The sequence below is a fragment of the Talpa occidentalis genome, unplaced genomic scaffold (genome assembly GCF_014898055.3).
Source record: "Talpa occidentalis isolate TD23 unplaced genomic scaffold, MPIMG_talOcc4v2.1 talOcc4.11, whole genome shotgun sequence".
In the NCBI taxonomy this organism is placed as follows: Eukaryota; Metazoa; Chordata; class Mammalia; order Eulipotyphla; family Talpidae; genus Talpa; species Talpa occidentalis.
The window spans coordinates 77464636-77481805 of record NW_023601104.1 but is presented as its reverse complement, the minus strand read 5'-3'; the positions used below and the strand labels follow the sequence as shown (position 1 = coordinate 77481805).

General features: G+C 42.1%; 1 protein-coding gene across 11 annotated transcripts in view; it reads right to left on the bottom strand.

The window, feature by feature from the left end:
- The window catches only part of SIPA1L1 (signal induced proliferation associated 1 like 1), a 517634-nt gene that overhangs the window by 50567 nt on the left and 449897 nt on the right, over positions 1 to 17170 (bottom strand). For all 11 annotated transcript variants that reach the window (XM_054691354.1, XM_054691347.1, XM_037503618.2 and 8 more), the window contains 3 exons: positions 12058 to 12631; positions 11160 to 11434; positions 2022 to 2291 (listed from right to left, as the gene is read on the bottom strand). In XM_054691354.1, the coding sequence (XP_054547329.1) occupies positions 2022 to 2291; positions 11160 to 11434; positions 12058 to 12631 (1119 nt within the window). The remainder of the gene's footprint in view (positions 1 to 2021; positions 2292 to 11159; positions 11435 to 12057; positions 12632 to 17170) is intronic.

Sequence of the window (17170 nt, the reverse complement as noted above, 5' to 3'; positions counted from 1 at the left end):
TTTTCCTCAAACCATAGGTAGCCTCACTCTGTCCCTTTTATCTGTCCAGTGTGAGATCCCCAGGGCTACCCTCACGGGGTACTCACTCAGATTCCCTTTCCGCTGGGTACAGTTAAGATGAAAGGCAGACACATGGACACACAGGAAAAAACCTCTAAATTTCAAAGAGCTCCATTGGAGCTGATGCATTCTCTAGCACTAAAAGCTTCATGCATTCTAAGATGATAATTAGCCACAAGAAAATATTTTGCTTTTGGAGGTCACTATGTCCAGCACTCAGCTTTAGTTTCTATTGTAAAAATTAAGCTCAACATGGAATTGAACTACAACCTGCTGTTTCATTGCATGGGATATAAAGAAATAATATAAAAACCATTTCACTTGTAAAAGCAGGATTGTTCTGAAGAGAAAGAACATAGCATGGAAAGGAAAAAAGGTCTTTCTGTAAACAATGCTTTCCTAGGCTCATCTTTCAAAATGTGGGCCAAATCATGGATTCCAGTTAACACACACCTCAGAGAGAGCCAAGTTTGGAATGTGGAGAACAAAGAATTTATTCAGAGATCTTCTGGATGTTTTCACTCCTCAAAAATAATGGAAGTGAGAGCAGGGCAGATGGGATGGTGGCCACTTCAGGGAGAGGAATCTTTTACTGAGATAAACAGCAAGGTTCTGGACATAAATCTCCAGGGGTCAATGAGGAACTTTAGAAAGACAGTTAGCTTTTTTGTTTGTATTTCTTTTTTATTAAACTATATCCACATGGTATTCTGGTATTTCTGAAATAGTTACGTGATGATGTTTTATGCAACAGCTCAAAAGTCAGATTAAAGGACACCTCGTGTGGTTTTTGAAAACCTCCAGCTGTCTTCTCCCAGACTGAACCAGTGACGATGCACAGCCAGGGCCTTCCTCCTTGGCAGCCTGTGCTTGCTGGGCCTGGCTCCTGCCACTCAGGTACACCAGGGCCACACCTGGATTCCCCTAGGGGCCCTTCCTTCTACACAGGACAGTTCCTGGAACAGAGGTGTAGGCCCAGGAATAGCGTTTCTGGTGCCTCTCTAACATGGGGGCCACAAAAACATTCTGAGATGTGACCAAGACAAGCAGAAGTGATGGGAGGAAAGGAGAGCAGACGGACAAAAAGGGGTTTCTCCTTAGTTATGCACCCAGCAGCTTACTGAATTAAATGTTCTCCCTTATCAGCGTTGATAATTTGGGGTAACTAAACTAACAGTGGGATTACTTAAGATTTTATAGCCAATTTCTATTTACATTTTAACAATACTTAATCTAGTTTAATTTTTTGGCCTGGATCCTAGTTCAAAGTGTGGCATTTTACAGTGAATTCCAGACAAAACTGTTAGGGCATCCTTGTTAAGGAGGAGTTAGTTACCATTTCAGAGGGGACTCACTGTAACTTATAATTTAACAACAAGGTTTCTTGGTTTCTTCCTTCCTGGGATCCTTTAATCCTTCTCCTTTGGCTTATTTTACTCAAGGCTGAGTGTTTTGCCCTACCTACTATTTTCTGCAACTTTCAGAGCAGTGGAAAGTATGTTTGTGATATACTAGCTTTTTCCTTTCTCATAATTCTTTACTAACAAAGTGACACAGACATGCAACCAAACACTTGCATTCTGTTACTACTATCATATCACTTATTCCAAAAAGATGAAGACTGTCCGAGATGATGATACGGTCAATGTCACTTCAAACAGTCTGCCAAGTTGTAACCCATATGGCTACTAAGTGTGCAGTGAGGATTTCTGTGGATGCCTCACGGAAATGAAAGAACAGAGCACAAATACCATTACGCAGAGCTGAATGTTTGCTGGAATCGAGCCTCATTTATTCTTATGGCTTTGGAATGCTACCATGCTTTGAGAGCCCCTACTGCATGCATCTCTGTTTTAATTCTTGATTTTAATAAAACCTGGGAAGCCCTAAAGCTAGTGCCTAAGATCTGGTGTGGCTGGTCTGGGGTTGAGATTCAGAGTCATCTTTGAGGGTGAACTCACCGCCTCTCTAGGGGGCGCCCGTCGCTGGAAATGCTCCGAGGAATGTTGGCAGCTCTTTCTGGAGGAGGCATCTTCCCGTCTCCTTTCCCTGCATTCAGCCTGGAGGTCATGGGACTCTGCACCTGGGACGGAACTTGAGGGGAATGAGTCCCCTTGCTGGCATTCCTCTGCCACTTGTTGTTATTTCGGAAGGGAAACTTGAATTCATAGGAAACTCCTTCGTTCATTTTGTACTCCATCACTGGCATGCGGTAGGTTTCTGAGCAGCTCCTAGGAGTGAGGGCACAGAGAGAAGAAAAGTTAATATTGCTTTTACTTGTTGGTGGAACCACACTGCTTCCCATTAACAGTTAAAACAGATCAAACACTTTTCTGTCTCAAAACATCTTTCAATCAACGGGCCTTGCAATTATTTTCCTTTCAAAGCCAGAACCCCAGGAAGTATCCTTTGTTCAATCCCAACTGTTGAGTCTGAGATGTGGAATCTTCATAGAACGATGAGACCTGTGGTCATCCTGGTGGACGCAGCCAGTGCTGAGACACGAGGGAGGAAGATGGCACAACATTGGATAGACCTAAGGCGGGGCCCCTACAAGCAGGCAGCATTCAAACCCTTCATTATTATGACCAGGCATATAAAAGGTGTACAGTTTTAAATGTTGGGATCCTGATAGTCAAAAAATGAAGTGGGAAAAAATCTTGAAATCCAAACTAAAAGCCAAATTTAGCTCAGGAGGAGGGAAAAAAAAGGCCAATTATAGAAATTCTGCAATTATGAAATCACCAGGGAACAAAGCATAATCTGAAATCAGGCTTTTTAATTTTTTCTCCAAGCTAGACTCTCCCACAGCAGGGCTGTCCCCAGGGAGCATCCTGAGTGAAATCAATGGCAGCACAAATGCCTCCTGTTGTTTTAGCCTCTTTTTGTGCCGCTATTCCAGCCCCCAAGCCTTAGGAAACATGGAATCCATATTCCATTCTCTTTACCCAAACCACCAAGGAAGATTCAATTACTGACTTGACTGATAGATTACTGAAAAAAACTTAATTCCCACTAACACATAGACTCAAACGTGCAATTGAATTTTAACACTAAGTGAAATAAAAAACTCTTCCTAAAAGAATTTCAAGGATTGAAAAGCAGGGTTAAGAGTAATCATGAACTATTCCTTGCAGAGGCTGTCTGGTGGTAACATAAGGCAAAACCAGCACTGCCAAACAGGAATAAATGTAAGTTGCTTGTGTAATTGAAAAATTTTCAGTAGCCAGATTACCAAAGTAAAATCACAGGTGAAATTAATTTAACAAAACATTCTATTTAATCCAATATAGCCAACATGCTATCATTTTGATATATAATCAAATCAACATTTAAGCAATGATTAATGTAGTACTTTATGTTCTCAACATGGCTGTATTTTTTACTTAGAGCACGCATCACTTTGAATTAAAGGTGCTGCAGCCACACATGGCTCCTGTACTGGACAGCACCAGAGAGCCATGGTGTCCAAGGCCTGATGTTGTCTGGGGGCGGGGTTATGTTGGTGGGAGAATGTGCACAATGGGAGATGCCACTCTTTCATGATCTAAACTATGTCCCAGGTTGACCCCTGACATTTCAAGTGTACCCCATAATGTATCCTTCCCCAGGTCTCCAGAAAGCCACAGGTTTTAGAGAATGCAGCTTCTGGAGTGCAGGTGCATATTTGCTGGGTCCTGGTCCTGCTCCTTGTAGCCTGAGCATCTCTTCTTGGAATATGCTCACCCCTCCCCAGCTCCTGAAATCCCAGATGACCTTATCAGCCACTCTGGCCCAGACTGTCCTTTATGCCTTAAATGGTAATGGCTTCTAACTCTGGACCACAGGCCCAGTTATAGATACATTCTACACAGTAATAACAGTGTAACCACAAACACACATAGCCTTCTGACAGCTTCCATTCAACTATATTCTATGTTAATCCATTTCATTCTAAAGAAAAAATACAGGGAGGGCAACCTCTTAAAGTGATTTTATGATCTATTCGAGAGTTATGATCCACAGTTTGTACAAGAGAGCTTTGTGGCACATTTGACATTACGTTTAAACAGTTAATAACTTCTTATGCCATAAACCATTTACTGTGACAAGAACAAGCATTACTGTGGGCTTTAATATAATATTGAGCTTTGATTCTGATACCACCGACAAAAAAGATGCCATTATGACACTTCTTTGATTGTTAATGGAGGCATTACTGCAATATGTTTAAAGTCTTTCATTTCTGACAAAATAAGATATATAGCACTTAGTGTCTGGATCTGTAAGTATAATGTGAGAATGTTGTCCCTTGCCAAAGGAATATTAATAGAAGCTCTCAATCATCCATGGGAAATTCTGACTCCACCTCAGCATCAGGACTAGGTTGGTTTCTATTCAGCAAAGGTCTGTTTTTAACTAGTATACTCGATAGGTCATATCAATTGCGCCCCTTTGAGTGGGCTGCCAGCAACTAACCCATGCACAGACCACGCTCAGATCATGTGTTTGGGGCAGTATCCAGAAGTTTTCACCATGGCGGTGTTTAACTTTCACTCCCCCATTCCCCACCCCTACCCCGGCCAGGCACACATGTTTCCTGAGTTTTAATTTTGTGGTATCTACACATGTACCTTCATAGGCTGCTTTAAGTCCATCTTGCAACCCTGTAAAAAATAATGTCAAGAGAAATGACGATAACATAGTATTAAGTCATAGGGCAAGCGGATATAGGGCAAGGGTCATATAGGAAAAACCTCAGAGGAATAAGGAAGACTCCAGAGATAAGGGCAACAAATTCCAAAGGGGGCTAATCAAACACCCCCTTACTAGGAGCAGCAGGACATTCTTGGACAAGGGCAATAAAAAAAGGACTCTAAGATAAGAGCTGTGAAGCAAGATGTAATTCTGGGCACAGAGTTATGAAGACAGAGCAAGTGAGACCACCCAGAACCAACCAATCACAAAGAGACTGAGGGGGCTTTAGAATAATTGGGGAGGAAGGTGTATATCCCTGAGGCACGACTCCCTCCTTGTCCTTCCCTGGCCTGGTTCCACCGGCCTACGAGTCCCACTTTATTTTTGTTCCCTTTCTCCTTAATAAACTTCTCCTTACATCTGTCTCTCTAAACAAATTTGCCTCTTTACGCTTGTTTGCTCGCCTGAGAGTCAGTGAAGTTCCTGCTGTGGCTTCCTTAGAAACCAGCCCATGGTGGTCTAGTGTCTGGGGCTCAGCACTGCCACTGCAGCCTGGCATCCATTCCTGGCTGGAAGACTGGCACTGAAAACCTGAAATTATGGTATCCGTATCAGACAGACAGGTGCTTTCATCTTTTGAGTCTTAGTTTCTTTGAAAAATGAAAGATTTGGAACTGGTGATAGCTAAAGTTTCTCCTGAAGTGGTCTTTTTTTTTTTTTTTTTAAAGATTTATTTATTTATGCATGCAAGAACCGGGGCACCGGCCAGATGCGGGAGGGTGAGAAGATTCACCAGAGACAGAGTGGGGAACAGAACAGGCAGAACGACAGAAATACACTGCTGAGGGGAGCAGCGGGCATGACAGGAGAGGTCTGCCCTGCCATGTGGGACCCTCACCTCCTGGCTGGGATAGAACCTGCGCTGCAGAGGCTGCAGACAGCTTCACAGCGCTGCGCTCAACCACCTGCACCACCAGGGTAAGCCCTGAAGTGGTCTTTTAAGTGACATAAAATTTTACTAAAACTGGTTAAAAGATCTCATCAGTCAACGGTTTTTGTCTTCTCTGTAGGCTACATTTCACCTCCACACACATTACCCGTAACTAGAAACCTTGTGCATACTCTAGGATGACAGCAAGAAGGATGGTAAAGCCTGAGCAGGGAGAAGGATTCATTTACCAGGAGTGAACAGCACAGGCACATAGATCCAGCCCTCAGCCTCCCCCACTGCTGAGTGCACACTGGCTTCGGCTCCCTGCCTGTCTCTATAAACGACGAGAGCTGCCCTGGGATCAAGGAGGACAGTACACGGAAAAGCAAATGTAAAAGCCAGCCTTGAAATGACATGCATAAATGTTTGTAAAAGGGTTATTATTGTTTAAAAAATATTTACTAATCATTCCAAGTAAAATCTGGCATTGAGTAAATATGACTCCAACTGCTTACCATGCACCAGCCCTTACACTTGCCTCCCTACAGCACCCTTAAAGGTGCACATCATCACCCCTGTTTACACATGAGGAGGCAATACCGCCAGAAAGAGGCAGATCAGAATGTGAGCCCAAAGAATCAGTCTCCTCACAAGTTAGTCTTGTTTTAGTCATCAACTAAAGATACTTCCACTCCAGGTCCCCACGCTTCTTCACCTTACAGCGACTACTGTTTTCCAAGCGGGTGCTCAGCTAAGACAATATGGAAAACGCAAGTTTTGAAGAGCTTTGGTCAACAGGAACGACAACTTCAGTGCCCAAAGTGACACATATTCATACACTGAAGCCCTGTGTCAAATAGAAAAGTCAATCTCCTTAATCTCTTTTCAACCTGTTTAACTTTCTGCTTTAATTTCTTATTGCCTATAGTCTGTTTTCTTTAATATATTGTTGGGGCTCAGGGCAGGCAGCCCCCAACTATGTGTGGAAATGGCATGTTTATTATTTTAAGTTAAAGTTACTTGAGGACCAGTCAATGCAGGAATGCTGCCTTGACCTCTCTTGCCTCCTAAAAGCAGGAAATCAATCGCCCATTGAAAGGCATCCTTCCTCCCCACATCAGGAGGCAAAGAAACATCTTTATCAAGAAATTCAGGGTGTAGAAGGCCTTTGAAACAAACTCTTAGTTTTTTTGTTGATTAGTAGAGTAGCCTGAGTCTTTGTCCTATTAGTTCTTCACAAATCTATTTGTTTAAAAAGTGTCTAAACCTCACGCATCCATCACTCCACAAGTTCCATTTTCCTATGGAATCTCTATACCTATGAAATTAAATGTCTTTTTCTCCTGTTAATCTTGTGTCAGTTTAATTATTTGCCAGCTGAAGGACCTGACCCAGAAGGGCAAAGGAAAATTTTTCCTCCCAGACTACATTAACAAGTAAAGATAGAAAACCAGTTAAGCCACATTTTGAATAGAGCAGAATACCACAACACAGGAGTTTTAATCAGAAAAGTTATGGTTTGAGGACAGCTGAATCCCTAAGAAGCAATGTGACTTTGGCCTGGAAGAAACACTGAGCAACTCTGAATCATAGTTCCTGATCTGTTCAATGAGATTTGAACCACAGATCTCAATAGTCATTCTAGAGCTACCCCCTCTGTTGTACTTTAAAATACTTGTCCTATTCTTATTTCAAAGGTAACTTGATCCCTTTATGTGACTTACTTTTTTTTTTTTTTTAGCTCTTTTTCTTAGTCCATGAATGCTTTCTTTAAAAACTGTAGAGTAGGCCCTCAACAGAACTGTCCACCACTCCCAGGCAAAACCATTCAGAAGTCACAATTAAATCTGTTATCTGGGTGTTTTTCATTTTGCCAAGAGAATGTGACTCAGGGATCATAGATACCAATAGATTAAAACGGCCACATACTCCTGAATCAGGATGGTGGGTGAGGGGCCCCTCCCACAGCATGGCATCTCCCTCCCTGCAGGGAACCTTCCAGAGAGTCTGCAGGCGAGCAACAGAGCAACACCCTTGCTCCTGCTGGGACTGCTCCCATATTGCTGTCACTCTACCTGGTTTGCACTGACTCTTGTTAAGCCTCAGTCTCCCCATTGTTTTCATGGACATGAAGCTGCCACCCAAGATTTTATAAAAGCTCTGCCCATAGGAGGAATTCTGCCTTACTCTCCATTCTTCACTTTAAAAGATTTTAGCCTGAAAGCAATTTATAGAGGGGTCTGCTTATTTCAGAAGGACAGGGAAAGAATCCTATTTTATGTTTACTCTTAAAGCCCTGTTTTGTTGTTGTTAAACTAGGTTTTCTGTAAAAAAGACACAAAAACCTGCCTTTTCAAAACCAGTGACTCTGCCACGAGGACACACAGCCCCACGGGTGTCTGTGATTACATAGGTCACCATGCCTGTGCCTGGGGGTCCTGGCATCCCTGAGACCGGGGGGCTGAGGGCAGTGGGGCAGCTGCTGCAGGAAGCTGTGCTGCCAGGCGCTGGATCCGCAGTAATAGCTGACAGAGAGGAGAGTGACTAGTCAAAGAATAAAGTAATTAGTTGCTAGGAAAACAGCAGTGGGAGTGTGAAGTGCGGAGGAGAAGGGAAAAATGACAGAAGAGCATTATCTTATTTAGTTGAAAACTGTAGCAAGGTGTTAATGCTTCAACTGTTCCTTTGAAGTCGTTTCTAAGGGAGGGAAGGACAGAGTGGGGCCTTCAGTCCTCCACAGGCCTCAACGGCGTATTTCTCACCTCTCTGCTGCGTCACTCTGGATGGAAACTGCAGTGGAGGGGGCAGACTGTCTCTGGAGCTACACGGCTACATGGGGTACTGATCCTCCATCCCAGCCTAGCCTGCCACCCTATTTCCTAACACCCTTCAGTCATGTCACTGCCAGCTCTGCCGCTGAGGAGAGGATGCTGTCGAGTGTCTCACAAGTGGCATTGGGAGATGAAGACAAATACGGCTCATTTTCTGAGGGTGTGCAGGAGCTGGGCAGGCTCTGCCTCGCAGTAGTGAACTAGGAGCACCTGTCGCAGCTCAGCGTGCAGCGATGGTGTTGGCAGCCTGAAGTTGGCCGTGGTGGGAGGACTTACACCATGGGAATCAGCAAATACCATAGATCAAGGTTCTTACCCCCAAAGAAAGCCAGTTTTCCAGCATATCCTTGCTTACGCTGGTATTTACGAAAGGATTTGTGCCCCAAGCATATGCGATAGCAGTTAAGAGCTTGGGATTCTGAGGTTAGACCTAAATTTGCCAGATGAGCTTGGGAAGCTACTAAACTTTCTGGGTCTTGGCTTTTCAAATAGGAGTAATGTAAATAAATTACTTCATAGAACTGTTATAAGGATTATATGTAATAATTCAAATAAAAACGCTTTTTCCAGAACCAGGCACATTAAAATAAGTAACTCAGCAAACGTTAGTTGTTTTTACCAATGTATCACAGAAGACATACCTTGTCAAGTACCTGGCCGTAGACCACTGTTTCCTATCATGAGTCTATCTATGCATGCTTAGGCCTTAGGACCCATCTTTCTAGCAACAACTATTCACAGTTCAATGCCAGTAAAGTTGCCCGTTCTGTCCTGTTTCCTCAGACTCACCATCTCCCTCACCTCTCCTGCAGATCAACCTGGGAAACTAGGGACAAGGAAGAAGAGCTGCGAGTTGATGAGATGGTGTCACAGGATCTAGAGGCTTCATTCTGAGTAAATCGTCTTCAGATTGGTGTATACAACTCTGTACTGTGTTAACTGAGGTTGACAAGTTACAAAGCGTGGTTATCTCCTCTGGTGTCTAGCTGCCTGTTTAGAAGCAATGAAACAGACAATCTGAAGGAGAGGCCAAAGGTCTGAAGACAGACAGACAAGAGTTGGCGCACAGGGCAGCTGGAGAATGTCATTAAGAGCCCAGCTGCCTTTCTTTCTTTCTTTCTTTTTTTCCCTTGGAAGTATCACTTTATTTATTTTTTTTAAATAATACATTTTATTTTTATATTCCCCATACAATTGCAACCCCCCCCATTCTGACCTCAATCCCTCCCCTCCCGCCCCCCCCCCCCCCAAAAGTGTCTCTGGTTCATAGTTTTTGTTGATTTTGATTTTCACTTTCTTATAGTTATTCATTTTCCTGGTCCCTTATTTAAGTTTTCTAGAGCCCAGCTGCCTTTCTAATCCACCTCGAGAGTCATTCTCGAATCCCAGTTTAGCAAAATGCTTAACACTAATGACATGTTGAGGAAACCAGAAAAGGGCTGGTGAATTAACGCAAGGTATATGTGTAAGACAGCTTCAGAATATATCCACACTACTCCCAAAAGAGCTGAAAAAAGTTCGGGATGTGCCTTTTGGTTTCCAGGAAAATCCAAGTGATCTAACATGGAGCAATTCTTACAACTACCAGAGTCACAGGGCTTTCCCCACACCCTGACACCAGCACACACCTCGAGGCTGTGCAAAAGGGACAAGCAGTTTTAAGAAATGCTATCCTGAGCACAGTCTGGTCCTGCAACATTTTGTCTGAAGAACTGAAGCATATTTAGATGCTCTTTGCTGTTCATTTTTTAGAAGTCATGAACTGCCCATCCAAATGGTTCATCTATTTCTGGTCATTTTGGGGGGAGGGAAGGAAACCTCAAACAAGAATATTGTCTTGGTTTTAAAAAATCCACAAATTAATTGTCAAAGCTTAAGAGAAATTCTTAGAAGATAATGGGTTCAAAGCAAATTAACACTAAACCACCCCCACAAAAAAAAAACCAAAAAACTAACCAAAATAGTGTATGCATGCCGAAAGGAGAAAAGAAATAGTTGATTAAATTTGTTCCATCAAGAAACCTCCCCAGAGACAGAGAAATTAAATTTTCAACAACACTGCCAGCTGGCCATAGCTGGAAGGAGCCAGGAACTCCTGGGCTGGCCTTTGGGGAAAGGCTGGGTACCCACCTGCCAAAGCATCATGAGCTGGTCCAGCTCATTTGAAGCCAATTAGGAAAAACCTTCGGGAAGACATGTTCAGTCCTCCAGGCTGAGACAGCAGGAGTCAAAACAGTACTTTGGGTTTTGGACAGCATGGGTACAAATGGGAGAGGCAGAGGACAGGAGTGTCATGGAACATGAAAGAAAAACATCTGACAATGCTCAGTGCTGAGTTAAGGGTACAATGTTCCCAGCTACCAGTGCAAGATGTTTAAGATGGGCATCACCAGACTTCTCTCTCTGTAAAGACAACTTTATAAATCCAAAGATGTAAGTCCTGGGAAGGGTCCAAGTTAGTCATTCTTCCCAGCTGTTGTTGCCACATGTTAAAAGGGAACCGTGTCTTGAGTCAGATTTTCCATGGATGGAACTTTCAGCACGGCACGTAAGCTAGAGTTCTTCACAACGCCCTTCCCGTCAGCCAGCAAGACATGGTCTCCCTGCTCCATACACCCGGCACGGGACTCCCGGGCTCACAGCTGCCAACTCAGACCTACCTCCGAGGGGTGCAGTCCTCATGAGGGGGGATAATGACGACCTTCACTGTGACAGATGTTCTCAGGAGGTCGATCATCTGCTCATGGCTCAGGGTGGCCACTGCCACCTTGCAGATCTCCACCAGCCGGCTGCCCTGCCTCAGCCCTGCTTGCCAGGCATAGCCGTAGGGCTCCACATCTGCCACGATGCCCTCGTAGTTAACATGGAAGCCAAGCTGCCCTAGCCCATTCCTCCGCAGAGTCATCTCCACCGACTCACAACCTTTTGACACAAACTAGACCAGGAAACAAAAGATATCATGATTTGATGTAGCAAAGTATTAAGTGGTTGACGTGGAACTGGAAAAAAACATTGTAAACAGGCTTATTTCTAAATGCCCTACTGTCAGCGGAAGGGGAGTCTGGTTGTTTTCCCTTCATTAATCTCTATTCAGTAGGCCAAAAAGAACATACTTGTCCCATCCAATGAGCTCAATGGCTTCAGTGAAGTTACAAAGAAACCTCTAACAGAGACCTACAGTAGGGAGCTGGCAGCTAACAGAGACACTTCTGCTCCTCATTTCACCCTTAAAACTTCAAGGCAGCAGATACTCTATCAAACAATTCATTTCAACGACTCAAGGAGATTGGCTGGGCTCCATCATCAGTCACAGAGGCAGTAGGCTCAAGTCACATGCAGACAGATTTCCAACACAAACACACCATAAATGTGTCTTTCCCCATTTGTCCTACTACTTTCCTTTCTGAAAAATGAAGGGAAATAAGTGTGTTTCACATTATCAAGAGGGGTTTTCAGAGGAACTAATAAAACAGTACAAACTTCAATAACTTGACACTTGTCTGTAGCGAAAGCTTTATGAAAGGGAAATTGCATGGAGGCAAGCGAAAAGAGGCTCACCTGCAACCTTTTCACGATCTCCTTGATGTCCTCACTGCTAATGAAACTCTCCACGGAAACACACTCTCCTCGCTCGTAGAAGATTTTGAGGCTGGTGTCAGTTGAAGTCCACCCAATCACATCTCTGCAGGAACAGTTGAAAACCACACTCTTAGTTTCTTGCTCGATGAGAACGATGAACTCGTTGGACACCCCCAATAGGCAGTCTATTTCCATAGCCTTGTTGTAGTCTTTGGCTCGGATCGTCCACACGATGGCCCCCATGCTGCTAAGCTCGGCTCCTGGATAGGGCTTAGACTTTTCCTTCTTCTTGGAGGCCAGAGAGATGAAAGGGAACTTGCCAGAAGGGTCGATAGGGGTATTGGTGACATTCTTTTCAGCCAGATCTTTCAGGTACTCCTGGCGGGTCCGTGTTGCCATGGCCCGGAACTTTTCTGATTTATGAGCAGCGTTTTCTGCGTTAATGACTTTTGCCAAAAGAAAGTCCCTGAACACGTTTGACTTAGGGAAAGTGACTCCTTTGGGGATGGGAGGTCCAAAGGAAGGTACATCTCTGGACCTGGTGACAGCCACACTGAGAGACAAAGATCAGAGAGAAAAAGCATGTCAGTATTTCTCAATCCCACAGCAGAATAAAATAATAAATGAGGTAAAATTAGAGACAAAAATGTACTTGAGATAAAAAAAGTGCTCTTTCCCATGAGAGACTACACACATTTCTGTCTAAATGTAATTTTTCACTCAACCACATTTAGGAGTTATAGAATATCAATTTTTTCCTAAGCCAAAATATCCCAAAAGCTTAAAGTAAAAACGTTCTTTTTACTGACAAACAGTAAACCAATTATAATATCATGAAAAAAAGGTTTACTGTAATATTCTGCAAAATGAATACTTCAGATACCCACTGATTATTTTCAAGAAAGATGACAATCACATAACCTATCACAACAAGCATAGAGCCTGTAAGACAAATGTGGTCTCCCTTTTCGATATGAAGCCCATAGGCAGTCAACTAAAGGCGAAAATACTCAAAGATAGATGAGATAAGAGAAATGGGTTAAACTTTGAAAAAATTAAATACTATTTGTTTACTTGTATGTTGGACATTATGCGTTAGATCAAAAACAATTTTAAAATGAAAACGGGAATTTGAGCAAGTAAAAAAATGATTCTGATCTTTATGGTAATAGTGATAGTGCTTTAAAAATCATATTTTTAATAGAACTGTTATTTGGTCCAAATTCTTTAGTTTTGACATTTGAATCTGACAATTCATTTCTGATGAAATGGTTTTCTTTTCCCATTCCTCCTTCGAGCAAAACAAATTTCAGGAAGCCTGTTCCAGTCACTCCTTCTGCAAATGTATCACTAAAATTGGGCCTAAGATAAGACCCAATTTTCATAAGGAAAAAAAAATTGTTTCGCAAAAAAGAATAGCAGCAGCAATAGAAGTTAAATGGAAGCAGAGAGGTTGTGTGTCTTATATCAAATTCCAAGACCTCATTCAAGGACCTCAGCAAAGTTTGAAATGATGGCTCCAACAGATCAAATATCCTTCTTTTCAAATTATCTATTAATTTAAAATGAGTCAACACGCAATTATACGAAGAACTAGGGGAGCAGTACAAAAGCCATTTCTCCTCAACTCCCAGAATGGAAAGGACAAAATCAGAGTGTGCATCTTTCAAATTAAATTGAAGAGCTCTGGTTCATTATTTTGTCTTCATTCAATGAAGGGTTTGCTTTAAGATTCTCAGCTTAACCTTTTAGAAAATGATTATTTCTTGTGAAAATAGGATAAATAAATAAAAATCAGGAACCTCAAGAGAAAATTATGTATTTTGTCAGAGGATGCCATGGAATGGCCTATATATTTCTTTGCAGAAATTCATTGGAAGGAGAAAAAAAAAGCAAGACTACCTAGGTCACTACCTCACAAAGGAGGCAAGCGACACTATTTTCTAGGGAATTCACAGAAACTTCCATATGCATTACATCCTAATTATACTAGTATTAGAAAGACAATTTTTCTTGTCTATTGTGAATTTTCTTGCTCCAGTGATAAAAATTGTGATTTTTAAAAAAGATCTTATTTATTTATTTTTGTATACAAGAACCAGGGTGTAGATCAGAGGTGCAGGGAGTGAGAGGATTCACCAGAGACAGAATGGGGAGCACAGCAGGTGGATTTACTGAAAATACACTGCCAAGGGGAACAGTGGGTTAGACAGGAGAGGTCTGCTGCAACATGTGGGTTAGCTCCCTGGCCGGGGATCGAACTCAGGCTGTTGCGGTGATAGTGCTGAGACTTAACCCCTAGGCCACCAGGGAGGCAAACAATGATATAATTCAAATTTGATTTTTTTTTTTTAAGTAAGCAAAAGATGCTAATATTAAATATGCTTGATTTTCTAAGATGTATACTCAAAGGATCCAGAAATATTACTTTCGTTTTTTAAATTGATAATTTCTTCCCTTTCTATTCCCTTTAAATCATTATTCTTTCTCAAGAAACAACTGTGATTTTATTTTAAATAAGGAGAGGAAAGCACTTAGCAGTGGGTGTCAATAAGAATACCATCCAGTCACTTGCCACAAACTCACTGACTCTCTACAGATCTATTTATTAACTGATAGAACTTTAGACAAACATACTGAAAACCCACCAATAATTAGAAGTTTCTAGAACAAACTATGAGTGAAAGAACTGAATCTTTAACATATAATTATCAATGATTCATCATGGTAGGGAGGTAAATGATACAGACACTAAAATCAGCTTCACATCATTAGAAATAGAATTCTTAGAGAAGAAGATGAGGAAGATGATACCCTAGAATGCTCTTTTCAAATAAAGGGTTTTGTTTTGGGTAAATCTGATGTTCAAGGTTTTCTACAAGGTTAAAAGCTCATTAATTTAGATGCCACGAATTCTGAACTCTTGATAATAAGGTCTGTTTTAACCTAGGTAAAAAGAGTATTTTCTTTCCCCTCCATAAGAATAAAACCCTTTCCAGAATTTTTATTTGCTATACATTGAAACTTGAGATGTATTAATTATAAATGGTCCTTGCTATTTTTAAAGGAAGATTTTCAAAGGACCCCTGCTTTGTCACACTTACGTTAGCTTTGCATGAAATACAAGAAATAATGTATTCTTTAAAATTATAGCCATGCCTTATTTACCCAGCACTGTCAAGGACTGGATAGTTCTACTTAAGAGGGTTATCTAGACAAAAGCCAGACAGAAGTTCAGTGGCTGGAAAGTTAGCACTGCAAGGGAACTTGGAGAATTCAGTGTTCCTCTAACTCTGCCAACAAAATCTTGAGTTTCCTCTTAAAATTCATCTCCAGTTTGCAATCTACTGAAGAATGTGTTCATTTTGACATAAAAATATGTTCTCTCCAAAACCTCTGAATATGATGGAAGGATCAGGAAAGCGTCCTTTTTTTAAATTTTGTCTTCTGACCTATCTTGAATCTCTGTCTGAAGTGCTGGTACAAATTCTTCACATCTCCAGGAAGCAGACTGAGATGATTTGCAGTTCTGTCAGAGTACTGGGCCTGGAATCTGAGCTTCTGGGAGGCCAACAGGGTGCACTGTGACCAGACCACACTCACTGTCTGTGAGGGAATGTTTTTAACCCTTCCCCTCTTGATAGAGGGACCAGCCATAAAAGTCACATGACCAAAGAGATGACCATTATGCTGTTTCTGGAAGGTTTTGGCCTTGTAACATTTGCTGGCATTTGCTTGGATGCAGGTCTTGATACCCCAAAGCCAATTTCAAATTGACACATGGGAATGTTCCAGAGACATGGGAACAGAAATCCCAGTGGGAAAAACCATTAGAAGAATAAGACACTTGAACCTCTGAAGCACAATGAAAACAGCAGTAAACAAGTCTCAATACAAAATTCCGAAGGAACAGGACAGGAATGTCCGCTCTTGGAGCCTTGATTGGACTGTCAACTTGGGAAACTTCTCAAGAATGAGACCTGGGCTAAGGACAGGAAAGATGAAGGATGAAACCTAACAGGGTCAAGCCTGCAGAAACTCAAAGTCTGGTGGAGGTTACATACAGGGGTTAGAATATTGTCCTGGAAAGTTGTCTGGTATAAACAGAAACACAGGAAAGCACTTTTTCTAGATATGTCCAGGGGAGCACTCCAAAGAGAAACAGGATCTCGTCAGACGAGGGAGGGCAGGGAGGGCAGGGGTGCGTGTAAGCAGCACTCTGCTCAGAGAGAGCAGCACGTGGGATGAGAAAGGGTGGAGCACAGCTTGTCCTGGAGTTGTGTCTCCACATGGCTTGAGAGTGAGGTGGGGCCGGGGGAGGACGGGCAGAGGAGCCAGTGGAGGCTGAGAGTCAGGCCATGCCAGACTTGAAGGAACTCACGCAGAGGGTTATGTGAGGGAGTCTGAATGTTTCCTTAAATGGTTTTAAGCAAAGAAGAATGACATTCAGGTTTTTTGTCTTCGAAAGGTCAGCTACAATGGACAATAGGGATGCTGATTCATTATGGCTTAGAACAGACTTTCTGAAACACATCTCTACCATCTGACCCACTTTGATTTTTGTCTTTCTAGCTGAAGTGGACGTATTTATTTGTTATCAGACAAGTGCACAGACATTCCCAGTGCACACACCACACTTCCCGCCTACGCTGGATACTTTACTGATGGGATTTTAAGTAGATGTCAAGCAACCTTCAGTGCACAGAAAGGGAAATTTATGATCTTAGAGGTTTAATAATCTGGTCTGATTCCAAGTGCTTTTTGCACTACATCATACTAACTCCTTTTAGCATTTACTGTATTTTAACCACTGAATGTGAAAATCTTTCTGAGAGGAGTACTGTACATTTCCATGTTCTGAGACAGTTACTGACCACAGTTTGACATTTGTTTTGAAGACTTGGAGTCATTATTATAACCACTTATTACTAGTTTGAAAATTAACAATAATTCTATAATTTCATCCCACAGTAAGTCAACATTTCAATTTCCAATTACATAGCCTAAGGGTTTCTACAGATTTTTGGATCTGAATGGAATACAAATAAAGTCCACATATTGCAATTAATTTTATCTTGAACTTTTTTTTTTT